The sequence below is a fragment of the Silurus aristotelis genome (assembly GCF_946808225.1).
Source record: "Silurus aristotelis genome assembly, chromosome: 1".
Taxonomy (NCBI): domain Eukaryota; kingdom Metazoa; phylum Chordata; class Actinopteri; order Siluriformes; family Siluridae; genus Silurus; species Silurus aristotelis.
This window is the reverse complement of record NC_139574.1, coordinates 16005393-16028799: the sequence shown is the minus strand read 5'-3', so window position 1 is coordinate 16028799 and position 23407 is coordinate 16005393. Positions and strand designations below refer to the sequence as shown.

The following is a 23407-nucleotide window of genomic DNA, read 5'->3' as shown; positions in this document are numbered from 1 at the left end:
TGGACTGTGGGATGGCTTTGGAGGTGAAGAAGAAAAGGAGGAGAGTGAGGACTGAAAGAAGAATAAGATGGTGGAAACTAAAGGAGGAGGCCTGTAGTGTGAGATTCAGGGAAGAGGTCAGACAGGGGCTCGGTGGTGGTACAGAGGTGCTGGATGATTGGGCAAATACTGCAGGAGTTATAAAGTAGACATCTAGAAAGGTACTTGGTGTTACATCTGAAAATAGAAAGGAAGACAAAGAGACGTGGTGAAATAAGGAAGTGCAGGAGACCATAAGGAGAAAGAGGTTGGCCAAACAATTGGGATAGACAGAGTGATGAGAAAAGTAGACAGGGGTGCAAGAAGATGCAGCAGCAGGTGAAGCGGAACGTGGCTAAAGCAAAGGTAAAGGCATATGAGGAGCTGTATGAGAAGTTGGACATTAAGGAAGGAGAAAAGGATTTGTACCGATTGGCCAAGCAGGGGGACCGAGCTTGGAAGAATGGGCTGCAAGTTAAAGCAATAAAAGGTGGAGATGGAAATGTGTTGACTAGCATGATTGTGGGTTGAGGAGATGAAAGGAGTATTTTGAGCAGCTGATGAACGAGGAAAATGAGAGAGAGAGTAGGTTGGATGGTATGGCGATAGTGAAGCAGGAAGTGGATAGGATTAGTAAGGAGGAAGTTAGAGCAGTGATTAAGAGGATAAAGAGTGGGAAGTAGATTGGATGACATACCAGCAGAAGCATGGAGATGTTTGAGATGCCAGTGGAGTTTTTAACAAAATTGTTCCCACAAGATTTTGGAAAGTGAGAGGATGCCTGAGAAATGGAGAAAAAGTATGTTGGTACCGATCTTTAAGAATAAGGAAGATGTGCAGACCTGCAGTAACTACAGGGAAATAAAGTTGATCAGTCACACCATGAAGTTATGGGAAAGAGTAGTGGAAGCCAGTCTGAGAAGAGGTGACTATCTGTGAGCAACAGTATGGCTTCATGCCGAGGAAGAGCACCACAGATGCATTATTTGCTTTGAGAATGTTGATGGAGAAGTATAGAGAAGGTCAGAAGGAGTTGCATTGTGTGTTTTAGAGAAAGCTTATGACAGGGTGCCGAGAGAGGAGTTGTGGTATTTTATGAGTATACAATATATATTCATGTATGAGGACAGCAGTGAAGTGTGCAGTAGGAACAACAGACTGATTCAAAGTGGAGGTTGGACTGCATCAAGGATCGGCTCTGAGCCCTTTCCTGATTGCAGTGGTGATGGACAGGTTAACGGACAAGGTCAGACAGGAGTCTCCGTGGACTATGATGCTTGCGAATGATGAAGAGCCTGGAGAGGTGGAGGTACACGCTGGAGAGAAGGGAAATGAAAGTCAGAAGGAGTAAGACAGAGTACGTGTGTGAATGAGAGGGAGGGCAGTGGAGTGGTGCGGTGCGGTGCGGTTGCAGGGAGAAGAGGTGGAGAAGGTGGATGACTTTAGGTACCTGGTGTCAACAGTGCAAAGTAATGGAGAGTGTGTTAGAGAAGTGAAGAAAAAAGAGTGCAGGCAGGGTGGAGTGGGTGGAGAAGAGTGGCAGGAGTGATTTGTGATAGAAGAGTATCTGCGAGAGTGAAAGGGAAAGTTTATAGGACTTGTGGTGAGACCTGTGATGTTGTATGGTTTAGAGACAGTGGCATTGAGTAAAAGACAGGCGGTGGAGCTGGAGGTAGCAGAGCTGATGTCGATGTTTTTGTTCAGAGTGATGAGGATGGACAGGATTTGGAATGAGTTTATTAGAGGGACAGCGCATGTGGGACGTTTTGGAGACACAGTCAGGGAGGCGAGATTGAAACTTAGTTACAGTACAGTGGCCAGGGTCATACTGAGGTTTTCCAAGACGGGTTCCATAGGCCTCACAAGGGTCGATCAAATTGTTAAGTCCTCATGCTGTGCGTCAGGTGCGGAAGCTGGTTTTAAAAAAATGGATGCATAAGTGCTGCCAGTATTGTTTTAGAGGTTGCAGAATCATAAGGTCCTCTCAGTTCTCAGACAATACGCCGCACACTATAACAAATCAGTTTGCATGATCATTGTCCCAGAAGGAAGCCTTTTTTGAAGCTGGCTCACAAGAAAGCCCGCAAACAGTTTGCTGAAGACAACCTGTCCAAGAGCATGAATTACTGGAACCATGTCCTGTGGTCTGATGAGACTAAGATAAACTTGTTTGGCTCAGATGGTGTCCAGCATGTGTGGTGACACACTGGTTAGGAGTACCAAGAAAATTGGGTCCTGCCTATAGTCAAGCATGGTGGTAAAAGCATCATTGTGTGGGGCTGCATGAGTGCTGCTGGTACTGGGGAGTTGCAGTTCATTGAGGGAAACATGGATTCCAACATGTACCGTGACATTGTGAAGCAAAACCTTATGCCCTCCCTTCAGAAACTGGGTCAAACAGCAGTTTAACATACGACCAAAAACACAGTGCCAAGATGACAACTGCCTTGCTGAGGAAGCTGAAGGTGATGGAGTGGCCAAAATATGTATCCAGACCTGGCATCCTCTAATGGAAGGTGGAGAAGTCCCATGTGTTGTTTAATCTGGAGGAGTGGAAGAGGATCCCAGCAACAACCTGTGCAGCTCTGGTGAATTCCATGCCCAGGAGGATAAAGGCAGTGCTAGATAACAATGGTGCTCACACAAAATATTGACACAGTTTTGATATGTTCACTTAGGGTGTACTCACTTTGGCTGCCAGCTATTTAGACAATAATGGATTGTACTGTATGTTGAGTAATTTTTAGAGGACAGTAAATCTATACTGCTATACAAGCTGCACATTGACTACTCTAAAATATATCTAAGTAGATTTTTTATAGTATTATCCCTTGAGAAGATATACTAAAATAATTACTGAAATGTGAGGGGTGTACTCACTTTTGTGAGATTCTGTAAATACTTACAAGAATCGAAAGCAAAATTGTTGAAATTAATAAACAAAATATTCTTGTACTCATTAAACAATGTTCATTAAATAAATCTGCACTAATTTAAAAGTGCTAAAGGGGTCCCTGGCTAATAAAATGTAAGAACAAGCAATTAGAGAAGATTTGGTAAAGTACAAGCAAATATAGCAAATATCTATCCAAAATTGTGGTGCTTTCACTGCTTAACACTCATTTCACTTCTTCATGCTCCACACAGTCAGGAAGTGGCAGAATGACCAAGCAAACAAACAAACTGATGAAAGAGGAAGTAACATAGGTCAGATAAAGAAAACATTGCTTGAGTTGGACTTCGTTTTAACTGCACGTTACAGTAAAGTGTGAAACAAGCCAAAGTGAGACTCATTAGCCTAGACATTCTTTTCTGCAGTCCTGGAAAGTTTGTTCTAGCTGATTAGTTTCTCTCTTTCTATAGCTAAGAACTCAACCAGGCCAGCCTTCTTAATCTCATTTGGCTGTCATGGAGCCATTAAGCATGGATTATGAGCGTGCTCTTCATTAGCCCCAAGTTTAAATGATTAAGGCTAGAGGTTGGCAAGGATCCTCATCATGCTCGCTGTACTGTGTGACATCAGTGATCTCCTTTACCTGCATCATAGTAAACTCTTGTGCTGCATGCCAATGGGCACGTTCTGGCATATTGCCGGGGATAAGGAGTCCTGCTCAGGATAGGGGTCTAAAGACTGTTGCTAGGAAGGACTTCAAATAGATACATTTGCCAATATATTTATATAAAGTGGGCATATTTTTTTTAAAAGGTAATAATCTGCCGAAGGATTCCAAGATTACATTTATTTACGCTTATTTCTTTAGTTGCTGGGATATAAATTATTCTACATGTCTGAAAGTCTCTCTAATGAATTACAAAGATGTGAGTCTGTTACTTATCGTAGACCGCAGATCTGCTCTGCAAATCATCAGCTAAAGCTCTTCAGCAGGAGTATGTTCATCTGGAAGCTAGGTGACAGAAAAAACTAGCACGACCTTACCGAGAAAAAACAACTTCCCAGATCCACCTCTCTGTATTAAAATAATAAACTTTGAGCAGATAACTGCTCTGTAATCCACACAAACAACATGGTTGTCGCTTAGCTCTCTAATAAGCTAGGACATATCCTCTAACCCTTCTTACTTTCTTAAATATTTTCCCCCAAATATCTACAAATATGCAGTAGGCAAAAAAATTAAATAAAAAACAGACCATACGACTTCATTTTGTCATCAGCCTTATTTTTTTTATCTTTTGGAAAAATTTTGTTTGGGCTGGCATTTTGCACCCTGCACTTATCGTACTGCCCTTTCATGCTGAGACAGTGTCATCAGTGATTCACACAGTGTTAGCAAGTCAGTGGAAACTCAGGTCTAACTAGAGTATACTGGACAAGCAAAATAGAAAAAGTGAGAATGAGTCAAACAAAAACCTTAAAAATAATTAATAAAATACAAATATTTCTAAATAAATTAAAGAAACATATAAATGTATGAAACACTCATCACACTAGAATGCATGCACTGACCAAAAATGAAATGATGTAGAAAAATATTAACATGACATTTATTTGCAGTAAAGAATAAAAAATAATATAATCATGTTTTTATTTGACACAAATTCCTATTATTTGACCCTAAACTACTAAATTCAATAGACAGCATTTATAAATACTGGTAAATCTAATATATGGGTGTGTGCTTAAAAAACAAACAAACAAAAAAAACAAAAAAAAACCATAAAAAAATATATATTAGAACATGTGTCTGACAGGTATTTTCTTTTTGCCCTGGTGTACCCTGTTAGATTAGGTGTGCCATCTGTTTTAAGCAATGAAGACTGCATTTGTTTTTAAAAAAGATAAACCAACATGAAGACCACAGAGCTGTCTAGTGGAGAAAACAATACATTTGAAGCTGAAAAAATAGAGAAAATTGGTCAGAGCCATTGCTCCTGCATTTAGCATAGCCAATACAGCAATCTTGAATGTTCTGAATAAAACCACAGTTGGTCTAACAATTAGACATTAAACATGACAGTCAAGGAAAACATCAGTAGTTTATGGCAAACACTGTAAGAGCTGTAAAGAAAAATCCGAAAACAACAATTAGTGACATTACCACCAACCTCTGAAGGGCGAGGGGTGAAGGTATCACAATCTACTGTTTAAAAAATAAATATAAGCAATATATAGAGCAGTTGCTACCTGATAAGAATCTGATGACTTGTATGCAGTCAGAATCAGAAGGCCAGACTGGAATTCATAAAGCAATACGTTCCAAAATGAACCTCTTTAATGTGACGGAAAGGTCAAAGTGTGGAGAAAGAAAGGTCATGATCAAAGGATCATGATCTAAAACATGTGAAACATGGTGGACGAGGTGACGTAGTGTCAATCTTCTTCTGGAAGATTCTGACTAAACCTTATTGATAATAAAATTCATTAATGCAGGTAGATGTATTCTGAAGTCTACAGCAATCTAATTGGCATAAACACGATGACCCAAAACAGACTACCAATACCATAAATTACTTCTTAGTGAAAGGTTTAATATTGTCAAAGACAATTATTATACCTTGAGCAGCATTTCACCTTTTGAAGAGGAGACTGAGGGAAGACCACTGCCATTGTCGCCAGTCAGCTTTATAGAAATGTATAGACTACTTTATAAAATTAATGTCAAATGAGCTGTTTTTTGTATTGATTCTGCATGTTAATTATTGTTCCTAAATTACATAGAATTAAATTATGCTTATTTTTGCCCAGTTTGAAAATGTCTCTACTCCCAAATGATCTATCAGTTAAGGATCAAGTGTAGTAGGTGTGTTCGAGCAGAGAAATCTTCAACCTATATTGGATTCCAGCCCTACATGACCAGCTATAAGGATAGGTTTACAGGCCCTCCTGTCTAGGCTAAGACTGTGTTAGAGTAAATGGGATAAGCTGGAGTTAAAGCGATAGATGCCTTGTGTCCTAATGGATCCTGACACCTGCTGCACACTAACACTGCACTGTAGATCTGACTCCTCTATTGGGCCTGAAGAGCACCTGCGTATCGACTTATCTCCCCCCGTCACTTTCTGACGTACATGTCTAAAATTGCACTTGTCAAGAGATGTCAGATGATCTTTAATGCAATTTGGCATGCATATTTTTAGAGAGGGAAAATGTTACACACTTTGAATAAACGCTCTTTATAGGTGCTTTCCGAACAGCACTGACCGGCTGCCTCGGGTTCTGCTTCTTGCAGTAGGGGAACTTGTACAGCAACTAGTAATGTGGTTAACCGTGTTTAGTAAGAAATAAGTAAGAAATAACGCCACTTACGGTATATCTTTACTTACTAAAGAAGCTTAAATGTGGCTTTTGGTTCAGATCACACCAGAGACTTGAATGTGCAAAAAAAATGTGCTAAAGGTCATTTAATTTTAAGTTTTTGTTTTCAATATGTTTTCAAATCTAATGTGTCCATACTTTTATAGTATATGCTCACTGTGCTTAGAAAACATTTTTTAAATTACATTTATAATTAAAAAAAATTATTAGTATTAACAATTTTTTACTTAGTTAAGGTTCATTTTCTGATAGACTACAACATACGACTGTTTTCTAGTATTCCTGTAGAGGGAAGTATACTAACACCAAATAAGGCACTGTGTAAAGAACTATAATTTTTATAGAGGGTAGATTGACATTATGCATTTGCGTGTTCAATATAATTATAAGTACACCATCCTAAATTCCTTCATCGGTTATTCAAGCGAACTGCTGTATATAAGATACATGTTGCATAATCTACACACACACACGCTCATACATTATGTATAATATATGCTATACAGCTTTTTTTTTTATTATAAACAAGCATTATACTGCAGTGATATCAATAACTGTACAACAATGGTTTCGCAAGACTGTAAACAACTGGCTTTTTTTCTGAACAGTTTCAGGAAGTTATCTTAAATTGCATTGCTGAAAATGAACCATGAAGCATCGGTGTGATTGACAGTGCTCATTAGCAGCAAGACACTAGTGGTGAACAGCGCTGTCACTCACAATGCCCAGCACTGAGGTCAGTAAGGAGATCGCAGAGCTCATTTGGCACACCAGATGCTGAACTTGTAGGACACAAGACATCAGAGAATCCCAGCTAATTAAGCACGTCGATGCATGTGGCACTTTAATGGCAATCATGTTGTGCAAGGGATATTGTGGTGGGAATATAATCTGGCATGCAAAGTGTATCTGAGGAACTGTAAATGTATTTTTTTTATTTGATTTCTCGCAACAACAACAAAAAAATCTAAACAATAGAAGAAGAAATATATTGTGCCCATGCTCGCCTTCTGAGAAGTTCTGGGGCGCCCTGGAGCCTGTGCCAATAGAATATTCATGTGAAGTGATAGGCGTGCCCTGCAGCCATGCGCCTCCTGCTTTACAAACACTCAGCCGACTGGCAGCAGCACGACTGCACTCACTCTATAGAAAGCACCGGATTAAAAACCGTGCAAAGCGACGGATGCAAAACAGCAGGGAATTGAAACGAAACGGGAAAAGTGCCGAATCGAGACTGAGACAGAACTTCAGTTTTATGCTCTACATCTAAGAGACAGTGCAATTAGAAATGCAACTGAATTCGGGTAGATAAATGTAAAAGACTCGGGGGTAGATAATTGGGGTCGTTATTATTGATGAAAGCAAGGTTTCTTTTACACTTAACACACCGTCCGTAGAAGCTCGCGCGAAGTTCTCCAAGGTGAAACGCGCTCTCTCTCTCTCTCTCTCTCTCTCTCTCTCTCTCTCTCTCTCTCTCTCTCTCTCTCTCTCTTTTCTCTCTATCCGACATTTCTCTCACACCCTTGATGGCCGAGGAGGACGGTGGCATGGCGAGTCCCACGGAGTGCGGCGCTCCGAGGGGGAACAGTTTCAGCGTGCTCAACTGGGAGCAGGTGCAGCGGCTGGACAGCATACTGACCGAGACCATTCCGATCCACGGCCGGGGCAACTTCCCCACGCTGGAGATGCAGCCGCGGCAGATCGTGAAGGCGGTGCGGAGTCGCCTGGAGCAGAGTGAGATACGGGTGCGCGACGTGCGTCTCAACGGCTCAGCCGCCAGCCACGTGCTGCACGAAGATAGCGGCCTCGGCTACAAGGACCTGGACCTGATCTTCTGCGCCGAGCTTAAGGGCGAGAGCGAGTTCCAGATGGTCAAGGACATAGTGCTGGACTGTCTACTCGACTTCCTCCCAGAAGGAGTCAACAAGGAGAAAATTACACCATTGACCCTAAAGGTAAGTATTTGTGTTAATTGTAAGAATTATTAATATTATTATTATTATTATTATTATTATTTGGAGAGTAATTAGAGGCACTATTATTAACCATCTTCTATAATAAATATAAATAAATGTTGCAATATATTTACACCAACTTAAAAGTGCTTTGTTAACCTCAGACGAGCAACTACAATGATAAAACTAAAATAAGACACCTTTACTAGTAGTTGAAGCCCTGGTTTTGGATTACTAAGAGGATTGTGCTAAACCAGTGTAAGGCTGATCCTGCATTCTCAGCTCCTTTGGTCTTCTACACATGGAGCTGAGCTCCAGGAGTGATTTGTGTTAAAGTTCAAAGCTGTTTTATTCCATACAAAGAATTTTTGAGATGAGATATTTTTGTTCATTCGGAATTGTGTCATTCAGCACCTTTTTGTCGTCTCTCTTTGACAGGAAGCTTATGTTCAGAAGATGGTGAAAGTATGCAATGACTCGGACCGTTGGAGCCTCATCTCACTCTCCAACAACAGAGGCAAGAATGTGGAGCTGAAGTTTGTTGACTCATTGCGGCGGCAGTTTGAGTTCAGCGTGGACTCGTTTCAGATCAAGCTAGACTCTCTGCTTCTGTTTTATGAATGTTCCGAGAACCCGATGGCCAAAACGTTCCACCCGAGCATTATTGGTGAGAGTGTGTATGGAGACTTCAGCATGGCCCTGGAGCACCTCCGCAACAAGTTGATCTGCACAAGGAACCCGGAGGAGATCCGTGGTGGTGGCCTGCTCAAGTACTGCCATCTACTGGTGAGGGGCTTTCGAGCAGACTCGGAGAGCGAGATGAAGTCTCTGCAGCGCTACATGTGCTCACGCTTCTTCATTGACTTCTCTGACATCAACGAGCAGCAGCGCAAACTGGAATCCTACCTCCAGAACCATTTTGTGGGCTTGGAGGATCGCAAATACGACTATCTGATGACGCTGCACGGAGTGGTAAATGAAAGCACGGTGTGCCTGATGGGACATGAGAGGCGGCAGACATTAGGGCTCATCGCCATGCTGGCTGTTCGTGTGCTGGCAGAGCAGAACGTCATACCCAATGTGGCAAACGTCACCTGCTACTACCAGCCCGCCCCATATGTAGCCGATGCTAACTTCAGCAATTACTATATTGCCCAGGTGCAGCCAGTGTTCGCTTGCCAGCAGCACACATATTCAACCTGGTTACCCTGCAACTGAGCGTACGGTGTGTCAAGAAAAAAAAAAAAAGAAAGAAAACAAAAGGTTGTATTTTTACTCAGAAGCTAAATCAGATTTGCAAATTTGTCCAGAGCATTTCAGAGAAGCCAGAGCAAATGATTGTGCTTTTCCGCTCTGAATGAAAAGCCCCAGAGTAAATTTCAGAGTGCATACTAAAGCAAAAAAAATTTGCTTTACAAGGGGTAAACGAGTCAGCTGACTTTATGCCTGTTCTGATTGTAATTTCGACAAGCTTTGCTAAACAGATGTCAGGAGGGTTTAATGTGGCCCTACAGTGCTCATCTCTGGAACGATCTGTACAGCCTCTTCTGAAGCAATCTAACAGTCCATGATAATGCTACCAATGGACAGTCGATAAATACCTGACCAGAGACTGGCTTTATTATTGCTGTGTTTTGGAAAGCTCTCACGCTGACCATATGGGTGCAGCAGCCTTTCTTCATGTGGTCTGTGTACGAAGTACCGAAGACAAAAAAAATACAGAGCTGGATTCTTTACTGAGCTCTTACGTTTGATCTAACACAAAAAGGTGAGGGGATAACTTATTTAAAATGGGAAAAATACGTCTTAGAAAGCAGTCATATTCTTAACGAGTGTTTACAAAACCAAAGATTTTATGATTGTCTCTTTTTATTGCCCAAATTTGAAGGTAGTTCTGTCTATATTTGTATATGTGAAACATGAATTCTAAGTGCCTAATGCAGAATGTTCAGGGAATTGCGCTGAGCATTCTGCTCTTTGTGAATAAACTAACTTAGTCAGTGATTGTCATAGACTACAAAGGGACTCAAAGATTGTGAATGTATGGCCGGCTAGATAGTCATTTTGTTCGAAAGTCAATACAGCATCAGCATTGCGGATGAGAAAAGGCTATTTTTCAAATTTATAGAAGAGAGATTAAGACAGAACATCTCGATATTTGTGGTGCTCTATTTTTGAAACACTGCTTTAAAACTGAAGAAAATTACTCAGCCACATTATCTATCTCCTAATTTATTGTTTCTTGTAAATGAGCAGGAGTCACATGAAAACGACTCCCTTATCACACTTGTTACTGTATGTGTCATAATTAACAAGTTTAGATCTTTTTCCGATTTTTTTTTGTTGCTTAAGCTCTGTAAGTTTGGCAAAATGCAGCATGACCCTAGTTTGTACATTTCAGTTCACATTGAATTCTCATCTCTGTTGGCTTATAACAGACAAGTGGACAAAAATCCTGTGTCGGGTGAGAACGGAAAGTCAAAGGCATGGTGCGCTAGGAAACAAAGAGCCATGTTATTTAACAGAGCGAGGGGAGTGCGTTTCCCCGCTGCCCTGAGGGAACATATTTGTTGAGGCACTTCTGAAGGTGGGACAGTATTTGATGTAACAACCTAGCAGGGAATTCCTCAGTCGATGCTGAAGCGATGAGACTAAAACCGGCTGTGTTCAGCTTCCTCGCGCGGGTTCACCGTTCTGTGTGCTCAGTGTTAGCTCGGAATTCGGCTCCTGCAAGCAGAGCAGAACTCGTTCTTGATTAATAGCGACAAGAGGAAGCATGTCTGGACGGCTGAGATATGTAAACTTGAGATGGAGAAGGCAGGGAATGGGGGAATGTGTGAAAGAGTGCATGGGAGAGCTGAGGAGGAGCAGGAGAGGGAGTGAGAGCTGGGGAGATGGGTGCAGCTGGTGAAGGGGTTCATCTCATTCTGCATATAGTTTTTAATCAGGACCGCCTGTTTCGGCTCTAAATGATGTCGCTCTTAGCCACAGATTATTAAGAAGACATAAACAGGAACAATGTTGACCCAGTATACTTAAATATAGTATATTCCAGTGTAGCACACAAACACTTCATCACCAGCATTTGAAAAAGGAATGTGCCTGTGAAATACAGAAATAAAGGGCCAATAAACTTGTAACAAAATGTAGTTGGGGTAAACGAGGCAGCAATTAATTTAAGAATGGTCCCTTTTTTCTCCATTCTGCCAGGTTTGGATTTGTCAGGTTAGTTGTTTATAGATAGCACAGTGCAGTGATGCTGAGAGGAGCCTGTGCATAGACTATGCTTTGTGTCTACTGCTAAATGAAGCAGAATCTTAAATGTTCTATATATATTTTTTTCTCTATCCTGTTATTTTATATGCTCATGTTCTCTTTTGTCGTTTTTGTGATTCACGTGCAACCTTGTTTGTTGAGTGACATTTTTGTCACGTTTGTTGCTGGAGTCCTGTGGATGATGCACACAGCAGGAATTTACACACGCCCCATGAAAGCTATGAGAGTTAAGTGTTGCTTAGCTGGCAAAAAAAATTATAAATAAATAATCAACAAACAAAAAAAATTCTAAGCAAATAGCAGACCATCGTGTTGCACAGTGCAACAAAAATGCTTAAAAAATGTCCAAAAATACTTTTTTTTTTTTGGTATTTGGTATGTTGAATATATGTATTATACATTATAATTGTCAATCCGCTTTGAAACGTGTGATGAAGCTGCTAAATGTTTGATTTTTTTTTTTTTTTTTTATCGCTCTTTTGCAAATATTGTTGATGTGTCCCATGGGTCGAACATTTAAAGGATTTTTTTTTCTCAATAAAAGATGAAAAACACGAGTGAACTCATTCTTTGCTTTTCATTCCTTGAACTACATTGTCCTCGCACTGTCACATAGAAAATTTTGAAGATTTATTTGCCTGAATATGCTCCTGTTATTGGAACCACGACAGTCTAAACCATCTGCGCATCAGAAATCTAATTAGCTGTGCCTTTCATACGCCTTCATTAGGAGAAATAAAAGATGTGGAAAAATATACTGTAGAAGTATATACAAATGTGAGGTTACAGGCATAATAATAATTTTTACTGTAGGAAGTCTATATAAAGTATATTATGACTGCTCTAAATTGTAATTATCCTTTGCTTGTTTTGGGCATAATTCTTGTAGACAATGGAAAAATCTGGTCTAGGTTTGCCAGGCCGCAGTACGGTCCAGACCAAAGACAGAGTTAAAGAGAGAGAGTTTGGTATAATACCACTGCTGCCTGACAGGTGAATGGAAAGGATGACATCAACTTTTGAGCTGTTAATATCTTTTTGCTTTTGGGCCTGCTCATCAAATTCTCCCAGCAAGGACTCAAACCTGAGCTACTCTACTGATAAGAGCTGCTGTCTAATGGCATAACTATAATAGTGCAGCTAAACAGAAATGCAACAGTGTTTTAAGCAGAATGATGAACATCAGACCTTCAACAGACAACATTATATATAAAACATCTAAATGATGGATTATACTGTTCTTCTACATTAAACATTTGACCGTTGAACTAGGAAGACAGATTACAAGTTTTCAATGTTTTAAATACTTCTACAATATTCAATACGTGTTTATTTTTAACCCTTGAATTTAGAATTTCAAGCCTCAACTCTGAATAAAAACCTATATATTTTACATTTATTATTACTACTACCCTAATTATAACAGAGATTATGCTAGCATGCATTTCATATACAATACTGGTCCACTGCAGATTATGCATCTGATTTATTAATCTCATAAATTATTTATAAGTATTTTAAATAAGGTTGCTATTGTAATTATGAATACACTAATAATACAATAGTAACTTAAGAATTTACTTGGGGTGGTGGTGGTGGTTGGGGGGTAGCATTAGGATAGTGGGATTAATTTAAAAGATAAAAACGTTTTTTTTTTTTTTTTCTCTCCAGGACGGCAGTTCCATCATATTTCAAGAGCCCCAAGTTCAAAGAAGAGCCATTAAATAAATATATTTGTTAAATAATGTTAGCTAAGGTATAATGTATACTATAATACAGGGTATTATACCATTTGCTAACATCTAATTATATAGCATTATATTCAGTAAACTGTTGATACAATTTATTCTAAGGCTCTATTACACAAAATTAGACACTTATGAGCTTGTACTTGGATCGTAGCCAACTAATGGCACCCTTAGTCAAAGGCTATAAAACAACATACTCAAAATGCTATGTTCGTTTATAGACTCTGGGTTTGACTGTTTAACTGAAAGTGAGGTTCATGTACAGTTTAAAATCTTGTGCAATGTTGAGTCACAGTCTGAGAGTTATTTTATTTTAAGTGTATTGAAACAAATACTTAAATCATACAACTTAGAGCATTTGTTAGGGCCACTGTTTCTATTTTACAGTAGTGGTATGAGAGAGAAGCATAGAAATTGTGAAATCCATTTTGCATTAGCCACAAAGCATCTTTTATTTATTTATACATTTTTTTACAGTGCCTTATAAAAGTATTCATCCCCATTTATATATAACAGTATCAGGGAGATTATAGAGCTGTCAAAACAATTCCTGTACAAATCTATAGAAACGTATCAAATAGGAAAGTGCATCTACCATGACAAGCACGACTAAGTGACCAGTGTGAGGTAAGAATGGAATTCATTAGAGAAGCTATCAAAAAACCAATCGTAATTATCAACACAACCACCGCACTTCACGTTTTTATTTTCTCTCATTAGACCAGAGAACCTTTTTTTTTTTTTTAAAAAAAAAAAAACTTTTTACAGTTATGGGTGGAAATATATATATGCATCCACAATTTTTCACAAATACTTTTTAAAACTATACTGATTTATACTATAACTATTATCCATTTCAGTTCCATTGTTTTTCATTAAAATAATTCATTGGGGTAAATTATTTTTTTTAACAAACACATCAGTAGGGACTGAGCATAAGCACTGGGAGGGTAGAACCTGTAGCAAGACTAATAATCAGCAGTGCAGAGTCAGGATTTAGAATTACTATCTGATGGTTGTTATTCTGTAGGCCTTCATTTTAAAACATTGTTGCATGTGCTAGGAAGAACTCCTGTAGAAATAAAAACATGTACAGCCCTGTTTTTACCAGGGATAACTGGCAGTAAACATAATAATGCCACTGCACATGCATAACCTCCAGTCAGCATTCTTGTCCTTTTTACCTGAATTTAATAGATGAGGAACATCTGTCAAAGGCAAGAAAATACACATTCTGGAGAGAAATGATAAAAAGTGTGATAAAATGTCAAGCTTGAACCAGCGTTGCTGAACAAAGAGGGAGGTCTACATTACTTATGATCTACTTACACTGTGTAAAGGACCTGAAATATCAAATGATTAAAGGTTTAGTTTTAGATATTTTATTTGCTACTAATGTTCCAATAATATTCTATTAAATGAATGTGTGAAATCTATGTACGTTGATCATGTCATTACTGTCATACAAAGATTCACTGCATCCACCTTACATTTCTAATGCTCAGCTTGATACTTTTGTGCAAGATGTTATGACATTAGAGAATCCTCCCACTTGAGGATGAAAAATGTGTGAACTTAAAAAACTTGAAAAACAAAAGTTTTGAACAGATTTTCTCTCTAATTAGGTGAGAAGCTAGTCAGTAATAGTTGTTGCATTTATTCTTGTGGAAATTGTTATTTTAATACTCTGATGGTTTGGGTTTTTTGTGTTAATTACAATCTGTTGTGTATGTCATTTATCAGCCTGTTTTTCAGGGGCAATGCATGATATAGTCGTCCAAGTGAGATTTTAATATTAATATTGTGTACCCTCATATAACGCACCTATATTCACATATGGCCTTGCCAGCAAAAACTGTGTACAGTCAAACTAAATAGAGCTGATAAAATAATAGAAACATGAAAAAAGAACTAAATTATTCGCAAATAATAACTAGAAAAATATATACTTTAATATTCCTCTGGGTAGATTCATATATCTCTATAAGGAGTCTACTTCAACACCATTCTGACATCAAGACTCTAGGTCAAGTCAAGTCAAGTGAAGTCAAGTGAAGTCAAGTGAAGTCAAGTTTTCTGCATAGAACATATAGTAACGCTTCCACATAGAGGACAAATGAAAGTCCCTTAAGGGCTAATGTAACTTTCACCTTCCGTGGTGTCCTACCTGTCGGTCCACCTTTCAGTATCATAATTATGATGCCACAGCTATAGAAACCATCAATATTATACAGAAACACAGTATAACAGAGCATTGCATCAGGTATCTAATGCAGCTAGAGTGGATACTATTACTAAAGCAAGAAACCTAATTAACACAATTCAACAAGCCTCTTTCACTGCAGGCACAGCTACACCACCTAGATCATCTCTATCAGAAGCATCAATATCAACCACATAAAATTACAAAACTATAGTCCACACTGGGTTTTCTGTGTATTTTTGGAGTACCTTGTTCTCAGACACGGAAACCCTGAGGCAAATTATGTGATTTTTGTGCAAATTCTACAAGAAAGAAAATGGTTCTTTAAAAAAAGTTGAACTGTTTTGAACTGTTTTTGACCTTTCTTTAAGGTTTCTTGAAAATTCTGTCCTTAGAATTTGCCTTGTACCTGCGGCCAAATCAATTTCTTCTTCTTTATAAGCCATTGTGGAATAAAAAAAGAGCTATTAAGTGTACATAAATATACTTGAGCTTGTGCAGTTTGCTACAGATGCAGTTTGCTAGCTCTGACTAGTGCGCTCTCTGACCATCCAAAAGCACATGAAAATGGCAACGTTATTGTACGCCGGTGTCACCAACTTGGAATCAGAGTGGATAAAGCAACAGTTTCATTGTCATGTATTGTAAGCTACTAGCTCCTACATTGTTGTGTCAAGGCCTTGATGGAGATTTCGTTAAACCAGCAACCCACAATGGCTAAAACTCTATAGAGAGATATAAACTCTAACATTAACATACACCACTGGAATCAAGAGAAAAGTTATGAAATGAAGAGCATAGACCGTTGAGAATAATTTAATTACATATTTATGGAAAAAAATTATTAAAACCTAAGCCAGTGATTCTGAAAGTGTTTAGGCAAGCAGAGAAAGCCTTGCTGGACCTGACAGCCCACCACTGGTAACTACTATATTCTGCAACAATAATGTCGCATTAGGTTATTCTAGTTTATTTTTGTTGTATTAGACTACAATACAATGAAAAAGTCCTCTATGTCAGCAAAGCATAATAGATATCCATAACAACAAAACTGATTTACATGTGTAAAAGCAACAGCACGACAAGTGCAGCAAGAGCCAGTCCGCATCCTTCTCATAACCAGCCTAGTATCTTCTTATATTTTTTACATTACAATTTATTGAGAACCTGTGCTGCTTTAACAGATATAAACAGTTGTTCTTGGGTTTTTTGTTTTTTTACCCCATAACAACCCCAGTAAGAGAGTGGTATGAGTTGCTCTCACAAGCCATCTGTCAACAGACACACTCAATAAGCAATAAATGTCCTTTTCATTGATGTGACATTTCTATAAAGCCTGGCTGTATTGTGTCTCTGACATCAGCGGTTGTCCGGGGCAACAAGTCGTTTAGCCAAGGCTAAATTCAAAACATTTTAATCCACATCTTGTCTGACCTTTTCAGGTGACACATGACATGAATGAATTGCTTTTCTTGAGCCTTGTGAATGATACAAATAGTAAATAGTTCATCACCTACTGAACTCCAATCATTCTAATCAATAAATAGATTTGAAAATAAATAAATAAAAATATCATCTACAAAGTATAGAAACCAAGTGTATGTGCAGCATTACATACAGAGGACACAGACAAACTGGAGCCAGCTGCTCAGCTTATTTTTGAAGTCAGCCACAGGGAAAACATTGGAAGACTCATACTGGAGAACACCATTCTCTCTCTAATTGCTTAATACAGTAGGTGATGATATTGGCTGAGAGGCATGGTATTTTGTACATACCTAAAAAAAAAAAAAAAAAAAAAAAAAACTTCAAGTGCATTTTCTGCAACGCTTAATGTGTTTTCCAACCATTGACAGTTACAAAAACAGCTAATTTAGAAGCGCTCTAGTCTGCTTTTAAACCTACTTACAGCACTTTTTCCAGATTAACAGAATCAGAAATGGCAGTATGGTCATGGCCGTGTCTCAGCTGTAAAACTCAAGGAGCCACCTCTGAAAATTACAGCTGACTCACAGTATGTAAACACAAACTAGCAGCTTGAAAAGACATAAGCAATGACCAGAACGCACACACTGTACATAACTACACACCACAATAACACATTCTGAAAGGCATCAAAGTCTAAATTTTTTCTTCTGTTTAAAATAGGTATGTGCTTATTATTGGACTTGGCATTTTTATATTTGTATGTCATAATCATGGGAGGAAGTGTCTCACCATCCATACAATTGTAGTATGTGTCACACTATGTCACATACTACTGCACAAAAGATGCTCAGGGGAGCCATCCATACGTATTACACTCTCCCTCAGATTTTGCCAGATTGTTATTGTTTTAAACTGGAATGTATGTCTCTTTGTAAAAAAAATGCCCCCAATTTCCTATTTCCTTTATTCAATTGTCAAGTATTAAATGACCGCTGAGGATTTAAGTGTATACATGATTTGTGTTCAGTATGAGCGTTAATAATTTTATATAGGTTTGTGTGTGTGTGTGTGTGTGTGTGTGTGTGTGTGTGTGTGTGTGTGTGTGTGTGTGTGTGTGTGTGTGTGTGTGTGTGTGCGTGAGCGGGTGCGGGTGCGTGTACGTGTACGTGTACGTGTTTGTTTACAGGATGGGAGGGCAGGACAGTGAAGATGATCTCCTTGTCTGAAGGATTAGACTCATTGGGGTTAGCAGGACTAGGTTAGCCGATATGATTACTACAAGACACCAGAAAAGAAGAGGAGAGATAGAAAAGATTGGCAGAGAGAAAGAGTGTGATAGTAAGAGCCATGGTTCAATTTTACAGTCATTTGATTTTCATATTGGCCATGCCTTACCATACTTACATTTTAGAGAATATATACATTTTCACCATCCAGTTGAGAAACACCCAAAAAAAGTGTTCGATTTTCTGAACTATTTGTAATTGAAGCCTTCTGTCTTCTGTTTATGCCCCACTCTGTATTTTTCATGACTTGGTTATCAAGGACTTTAGAATGCTATCTGACTCATTGGGTGGAGAAGTGTTTGGCAAGAGAGCCCTAATAACAGCTGACAACCTCGGAGAGAAATGCTCTTGTAAGTTGGTCAGATGTGCAAGATATTAGACCAAGTAACATTTTACAGTAATGAAGTGCCACAACAACAAATCAAAATCAACGAACATGGTTCAATAAAAGAAAACTAGTATTTGAAATACCATAATGCATAATTCTCCAAAGTAATTTCACTCTGATTCTGACTAATTATTGGAACTAAGCTTGCAACCAACCCACACACTGTTGAGTAATTAATGCATATTGTCCTGGAATATGTTGGGCATACTGTATATTCTGTAGCACTACAAAGTTACCCAGCAGACTCTTCGATGTTCACATTTATAAATTCAATAAAAAGAAAATCATAGCCAAAAGGTAATTACTGCAATGAGTGGCTGGAAAGATGTTAAAAGATTAAACAAGGTGTGACTGTCAAATATGGGAATGTCTAACATCAAGCGCAACAAGGTGATGCTCACGTCATCACTGACAAACAGAAACCAGAAACCAAACAAGCACGGCCCTATCTGCATGCATGATTAGACATTTGTGGTCACTGACTATACACTTGAGCAAACACTGTTACTATAATTAGCTGTTAAACCTTAATCATAAACTGATTTATATTTAACTCGCATGTTCTAAGTCGACAACTGACAAATGCCCCTCTGATCTCTTTGAAGACAAAAGTTTCAAAACACTTAGTACTCAAGAACCCATTGTATTTTATGGTAAATTTTATAGACCCATTCTATTTCGAATTTATTCATATGTGTTCAATAATTCATTCATTCATTTTCTCCCGCTTATCCGTAATTCGGGTCGCGGGGGCAGCAGTCTAAGCAGGCCCCCTGCCTTCGACTGCTGCCCAATCCTCACAGCACCGTCCCTTACGGTCCCTCCCGCAGGTGGTGAGCCCACAGGAAGGTGTTCAATAATAATTTGTTTATTTATTAGAGCTTTATTTAGAATTATTGATTCCTTAGCTTTCCACAAAATGGTTAATAATAATAAACACATTATATATATATATATATATATATATATATATATATATATATATATATATATATATATATATATATATATATATATATATATATATATATATATATACCACCTATTCCTTCCGGGTCTGGACTCAATCAGTGGCAACAGTCAGATCTTGTCAAATTTAGTGATTTTTTTTTAGATAATGCTTTTGCCTTATTCACAACTCTCTCTTCAAAATATAATCTGCCAAGATCATACTCATTTAGATACTTTCAAGTTCATCATTTAATCCAAATCCATTCTCCCTCATATCCCTCCCTTCCTCCTAGCGCAGGAATGTATGCAGTTTTAAATATTTTCATTTGAAGGGAATAGTTTCCAACGTGTGTTATACTTTAATGTCAGTAAAAAATATGAATCTGAACAAAATCCAAGCGGAATGGACAAGAGATTTGGGAGTGGACATATCAGAGGAAACCTTGAACAACGCATTATTTAGAGTGAATAGGACAACCTCCTGTATTAGCTTAGGCTTGATTCAGTTCAAGGTCCTCCACAAACTCTATTATAGCAAGGTTAAACTGTCCAGTCAGTTAAACAGTCTTGCCTCAGACTGTTTTATTATTAGACAACTATATTCGAAATCCTGTCTGAGCCATATATTAAGGATATTAAGCCTAGTTTTGAAATGGCAGGTTTTGGAGTACCTGAGCAAGGTACAGTCATGTCCATAAAAATGTCAAGACGCTTATGCTTTTGCATGTTTTCTGGCTCGGAGAAGAATAATACTTGATTGGAAATCAAGTAAACCACCTTTAGTTTCATTTTGGCTTAGAGATTGGATTTTGAGAAGTGGAGAAAATTAAATACTCTTTTAGAGGATCCACCAAACGTTTTTATTTAGTATGGACTCCAATGATTTCATATTTTTTAAAAAGGTGTAGCACTTCCCCCAAACTGAATTTATTAGTGAAGTTGGTATGTGCACATTGTAACAGTTAATGCAGTCATCTTGGACTGGTTAGATACTTAAAATCAGTAAAAAATATATATAAAAATTGTCAAAATGTTACTGGTGGTGCAATACAGTATAGATGCGTATTGTGCAGCAGCTAATTGTTAACTTTTGTCACATTTAGTGGTGGATGCTGGATACATCTTTTTGCTTTCATGACTTATTTGGCCCAAAGTTTGTGCTAATTGTTATGTCTTCTCTGTACAATGACCATATATAGATTGTGTTCCTTTGCTAACCAACAAACTACTGTAAAAGCATTGTGTAATAAGTATTTTTTCATTTTTGGGAGTGTCTGAAGTTGGTTTCATGCCAGGATTTTGTGTACTTGCCAGATTGCAAAAGTAATATTTACTTAAAATGTATAGGAGAGGAAATCCTCTTGTTACACACTTGGATGTTTAGGAGAACATACACTTGCAAAGAACGTAAATTATAGTATAGTCTAAAGAAACAAGATAGTGACAGTTTCACTGTGCTTCTTGTGGGTTTGAAATCAACTAAACACCTACATGCTAACTTGTAAAATTTTAGCTTTTGTCAGATTTATTTGGTGAAACACATAGAAAAGAACATCAGTGATTTTTTTTTTTACACATAGGTTTTACTTTTCATAGGAACTATACTTAGTCCTGAAGGACTATGTATAGTAATTTTCTATTTAATAAATTTCTTTTCACTTTTAAGTATCATTGAATTATCTAATAGAATTGAACAGCTATGTGTATACAAATCTATAAATAAACAATTTGAACATTTTAACAAACAATATTTATTAACTAAATATTATTATATATCAACAAAAAGGAATCAGCTGTAGTCTTGTTGCATTCATCAGTAATGGAATGATGACTTGGGAGTAGAATCTTGTGAAACAAGCAATTAAACAATTGCATTTTTGAAAACATTAGTCTATCTGGTCTTAATAAAGTTCAAACATTATAAAGCATTATAATTATACACACACACACACACACACACACACACACACACACACACACACACACACACACACACACACACACACACACATGTATGTATGTATGTATATGTATAACATATGTGTATGTATATATATATATATATATATATATATATACACACATACATACCCCCCCCACACACACACACATAATATGAATTTTGCTTACCCCTAATTACAATAGTACAGTAAGTAAAATTTGTCTGATTCTCATATTCACTGATGCACACATTGACCTTCTTAAGCATTCTATGATATCCCATAACATGTTATATGTATAGGAGTGAGAGAGAGAGAGAGAGAGAGAGAGAGAGAGAGAGAGAGAGAGAGAGAGAGAGAGAGAGAGAGAGAGAGAGAGAGAGAGAGAGAGAGAGAGAGAGAGAGAGAGAGAGAGAGAGAAAGAGAGAGAGAATACAAATGTTAGGAGTAGCTATAAGAATGGAAAAAAAAAAAAAAGAACAGGGGAACTCACACCTCCTTATTAATGCTTCCGTAGTAATTGGCTCTGCTATTCCCTTCCTGTAGGAGGAAAGCAGACAAATTTGGATTAGTAGCCAGGGGCACTGACCCAATCCTTCTGGATAAACCCCCTGAGGAGAACCAGGAGTGCCATCCACCGGTCAGCACATGCCACGAAAAATCACTAAACTTGTGTTATGTATGTGTTATGTATGTGTCAAGTTTTTTCGTGTCTGGAGATATGATCGTGTTGATGTGCCCAAGATTTTAATTTAGTGATTATATACTTCTAATAAAGAAAAATAGAAGATGATATTAAAAAACTTGTTATAGAAACATGGACAAAGAATGTCCACAGCAGTGCTAGAAATCATAAAATTTCTAATAAAAAACATTTATGTGTTGTTTATTATCAATTTTTCACTATAAGTGACAAAAAACTTTTATCACTAGTGTGAGAATTTGAAGTCTGGTATGCATCTTTAGCTTTTTAAACACACACACACACACACATGCGCGCGCGCGCGCACACAAAAATAGACATTTAGTCAACACTAGTCAGATGAAGCCACGTTTATACTACGGCCTAGAACAGAAAATTAGTAATAAAGGCTCTGTTTTTTCCTACTCTAAGGGAAAAAAAAACACAGGCGAGGCTACTCTATTGGGTGATCTCCATTTACAGTCCAGAAAAGAAACAGATTTAAAAGTATGAAAGAACTTACCACAAATCATTTAGCAATAGACACAGTCAGTAACAAGAGCCTTGTGTGGCAACCTTGTCATTTCTTAGGCATGTTGTTGTGCTTATAGAGCTGTGACTGTGACTGTGACTCATCCTGGGTAGATCCTTAAACTAAAAAAACAACCTGCATAAGTTGGAGGATCAATCAAACCCATTATATGATTAGTCTCTCTTAATAATTACAATAATTTAGTAATGAAATAATCCTTTGAGCAAACGATTTGTGTTACGCATTAAGATCCATTCTAACCAAATTCACAACACCAAGCCCTGTATTTTGCAGAAACATTTGCAGAAACAAACGTTTCAACACAGCTGCATCCAAGCCACTAAAAGTATGCAGGCTCATTTCTTATAAACAAGCTGAATCTGTCTGAATAAAGAGCAGGATGCTGTGTAAGCACAGTGCAAACATATTTGCCTTGCTGTCTGTTTGGAGCTTTCGGGGTGGACGGTGGTTAGGGAAGGACTCCTGGGCTAACTGAAACCAGATGCTGTAGCTGATAAAAGAGCAGGTCATTTCAGATGAGACCATTAAATGGCAGCTCCTTTCATTAGCTGCAGCCACACGGTGCCATACTCGCTTTTTAAAGAGCTCTTAACTCTGGTTTCATCAGCAAAGCAGCAGCCACTAACATGACCAACATGCAATTTGAACTTTGCAGCTTTCGTATCCAGACTAACACGTTACAACCATTGCACGGGATGTTCAAAA

General features: G+C 38.1%; 1 protein-coding gene across 1 annotated transcript; it reads left to right on the top strand.

The window, feature by feature from the left end:
• Positions 1–7308: 7308 nt before the first annotated feature.
• Positions 7309–12080, top strand: tent5aa (terminal nucleotidyltransferase 5Aa). The gene is made up of 2 exons (XM_083558768.1): positions 7309–8247; positions 8686–12080. The coding sequence occupies exons 1-2, from the start codon at positions 7819–7821 to the stop codon at positions 9463–9465; spliced, it is 1209 nt and encodes a 402-aa protein (XP_083414894.1). The 5' UTR covers positions 7309–7818; the 3' UTR covers positions 9466–12080.
• The last annotated feature ends 11327 nt before the right edge of the window (positions 12081–23407 follow it).

Coding starts and splice junctions, on each gene's coding strand:
- tent5aa (XM_083558768.1), top strand. CDS start 7,819: ATGGCCGAGGAGGACGGTGGCATGGCGAGTCCCACGGAGTGCGGCGCT. Junction 8,248..8,685: donor TTACACCATTGACCCTAAAG/GTAAGTATTTGT, acceptor TCTCTTTGACAG/GAAGCTTATGTTCAGAAGAT.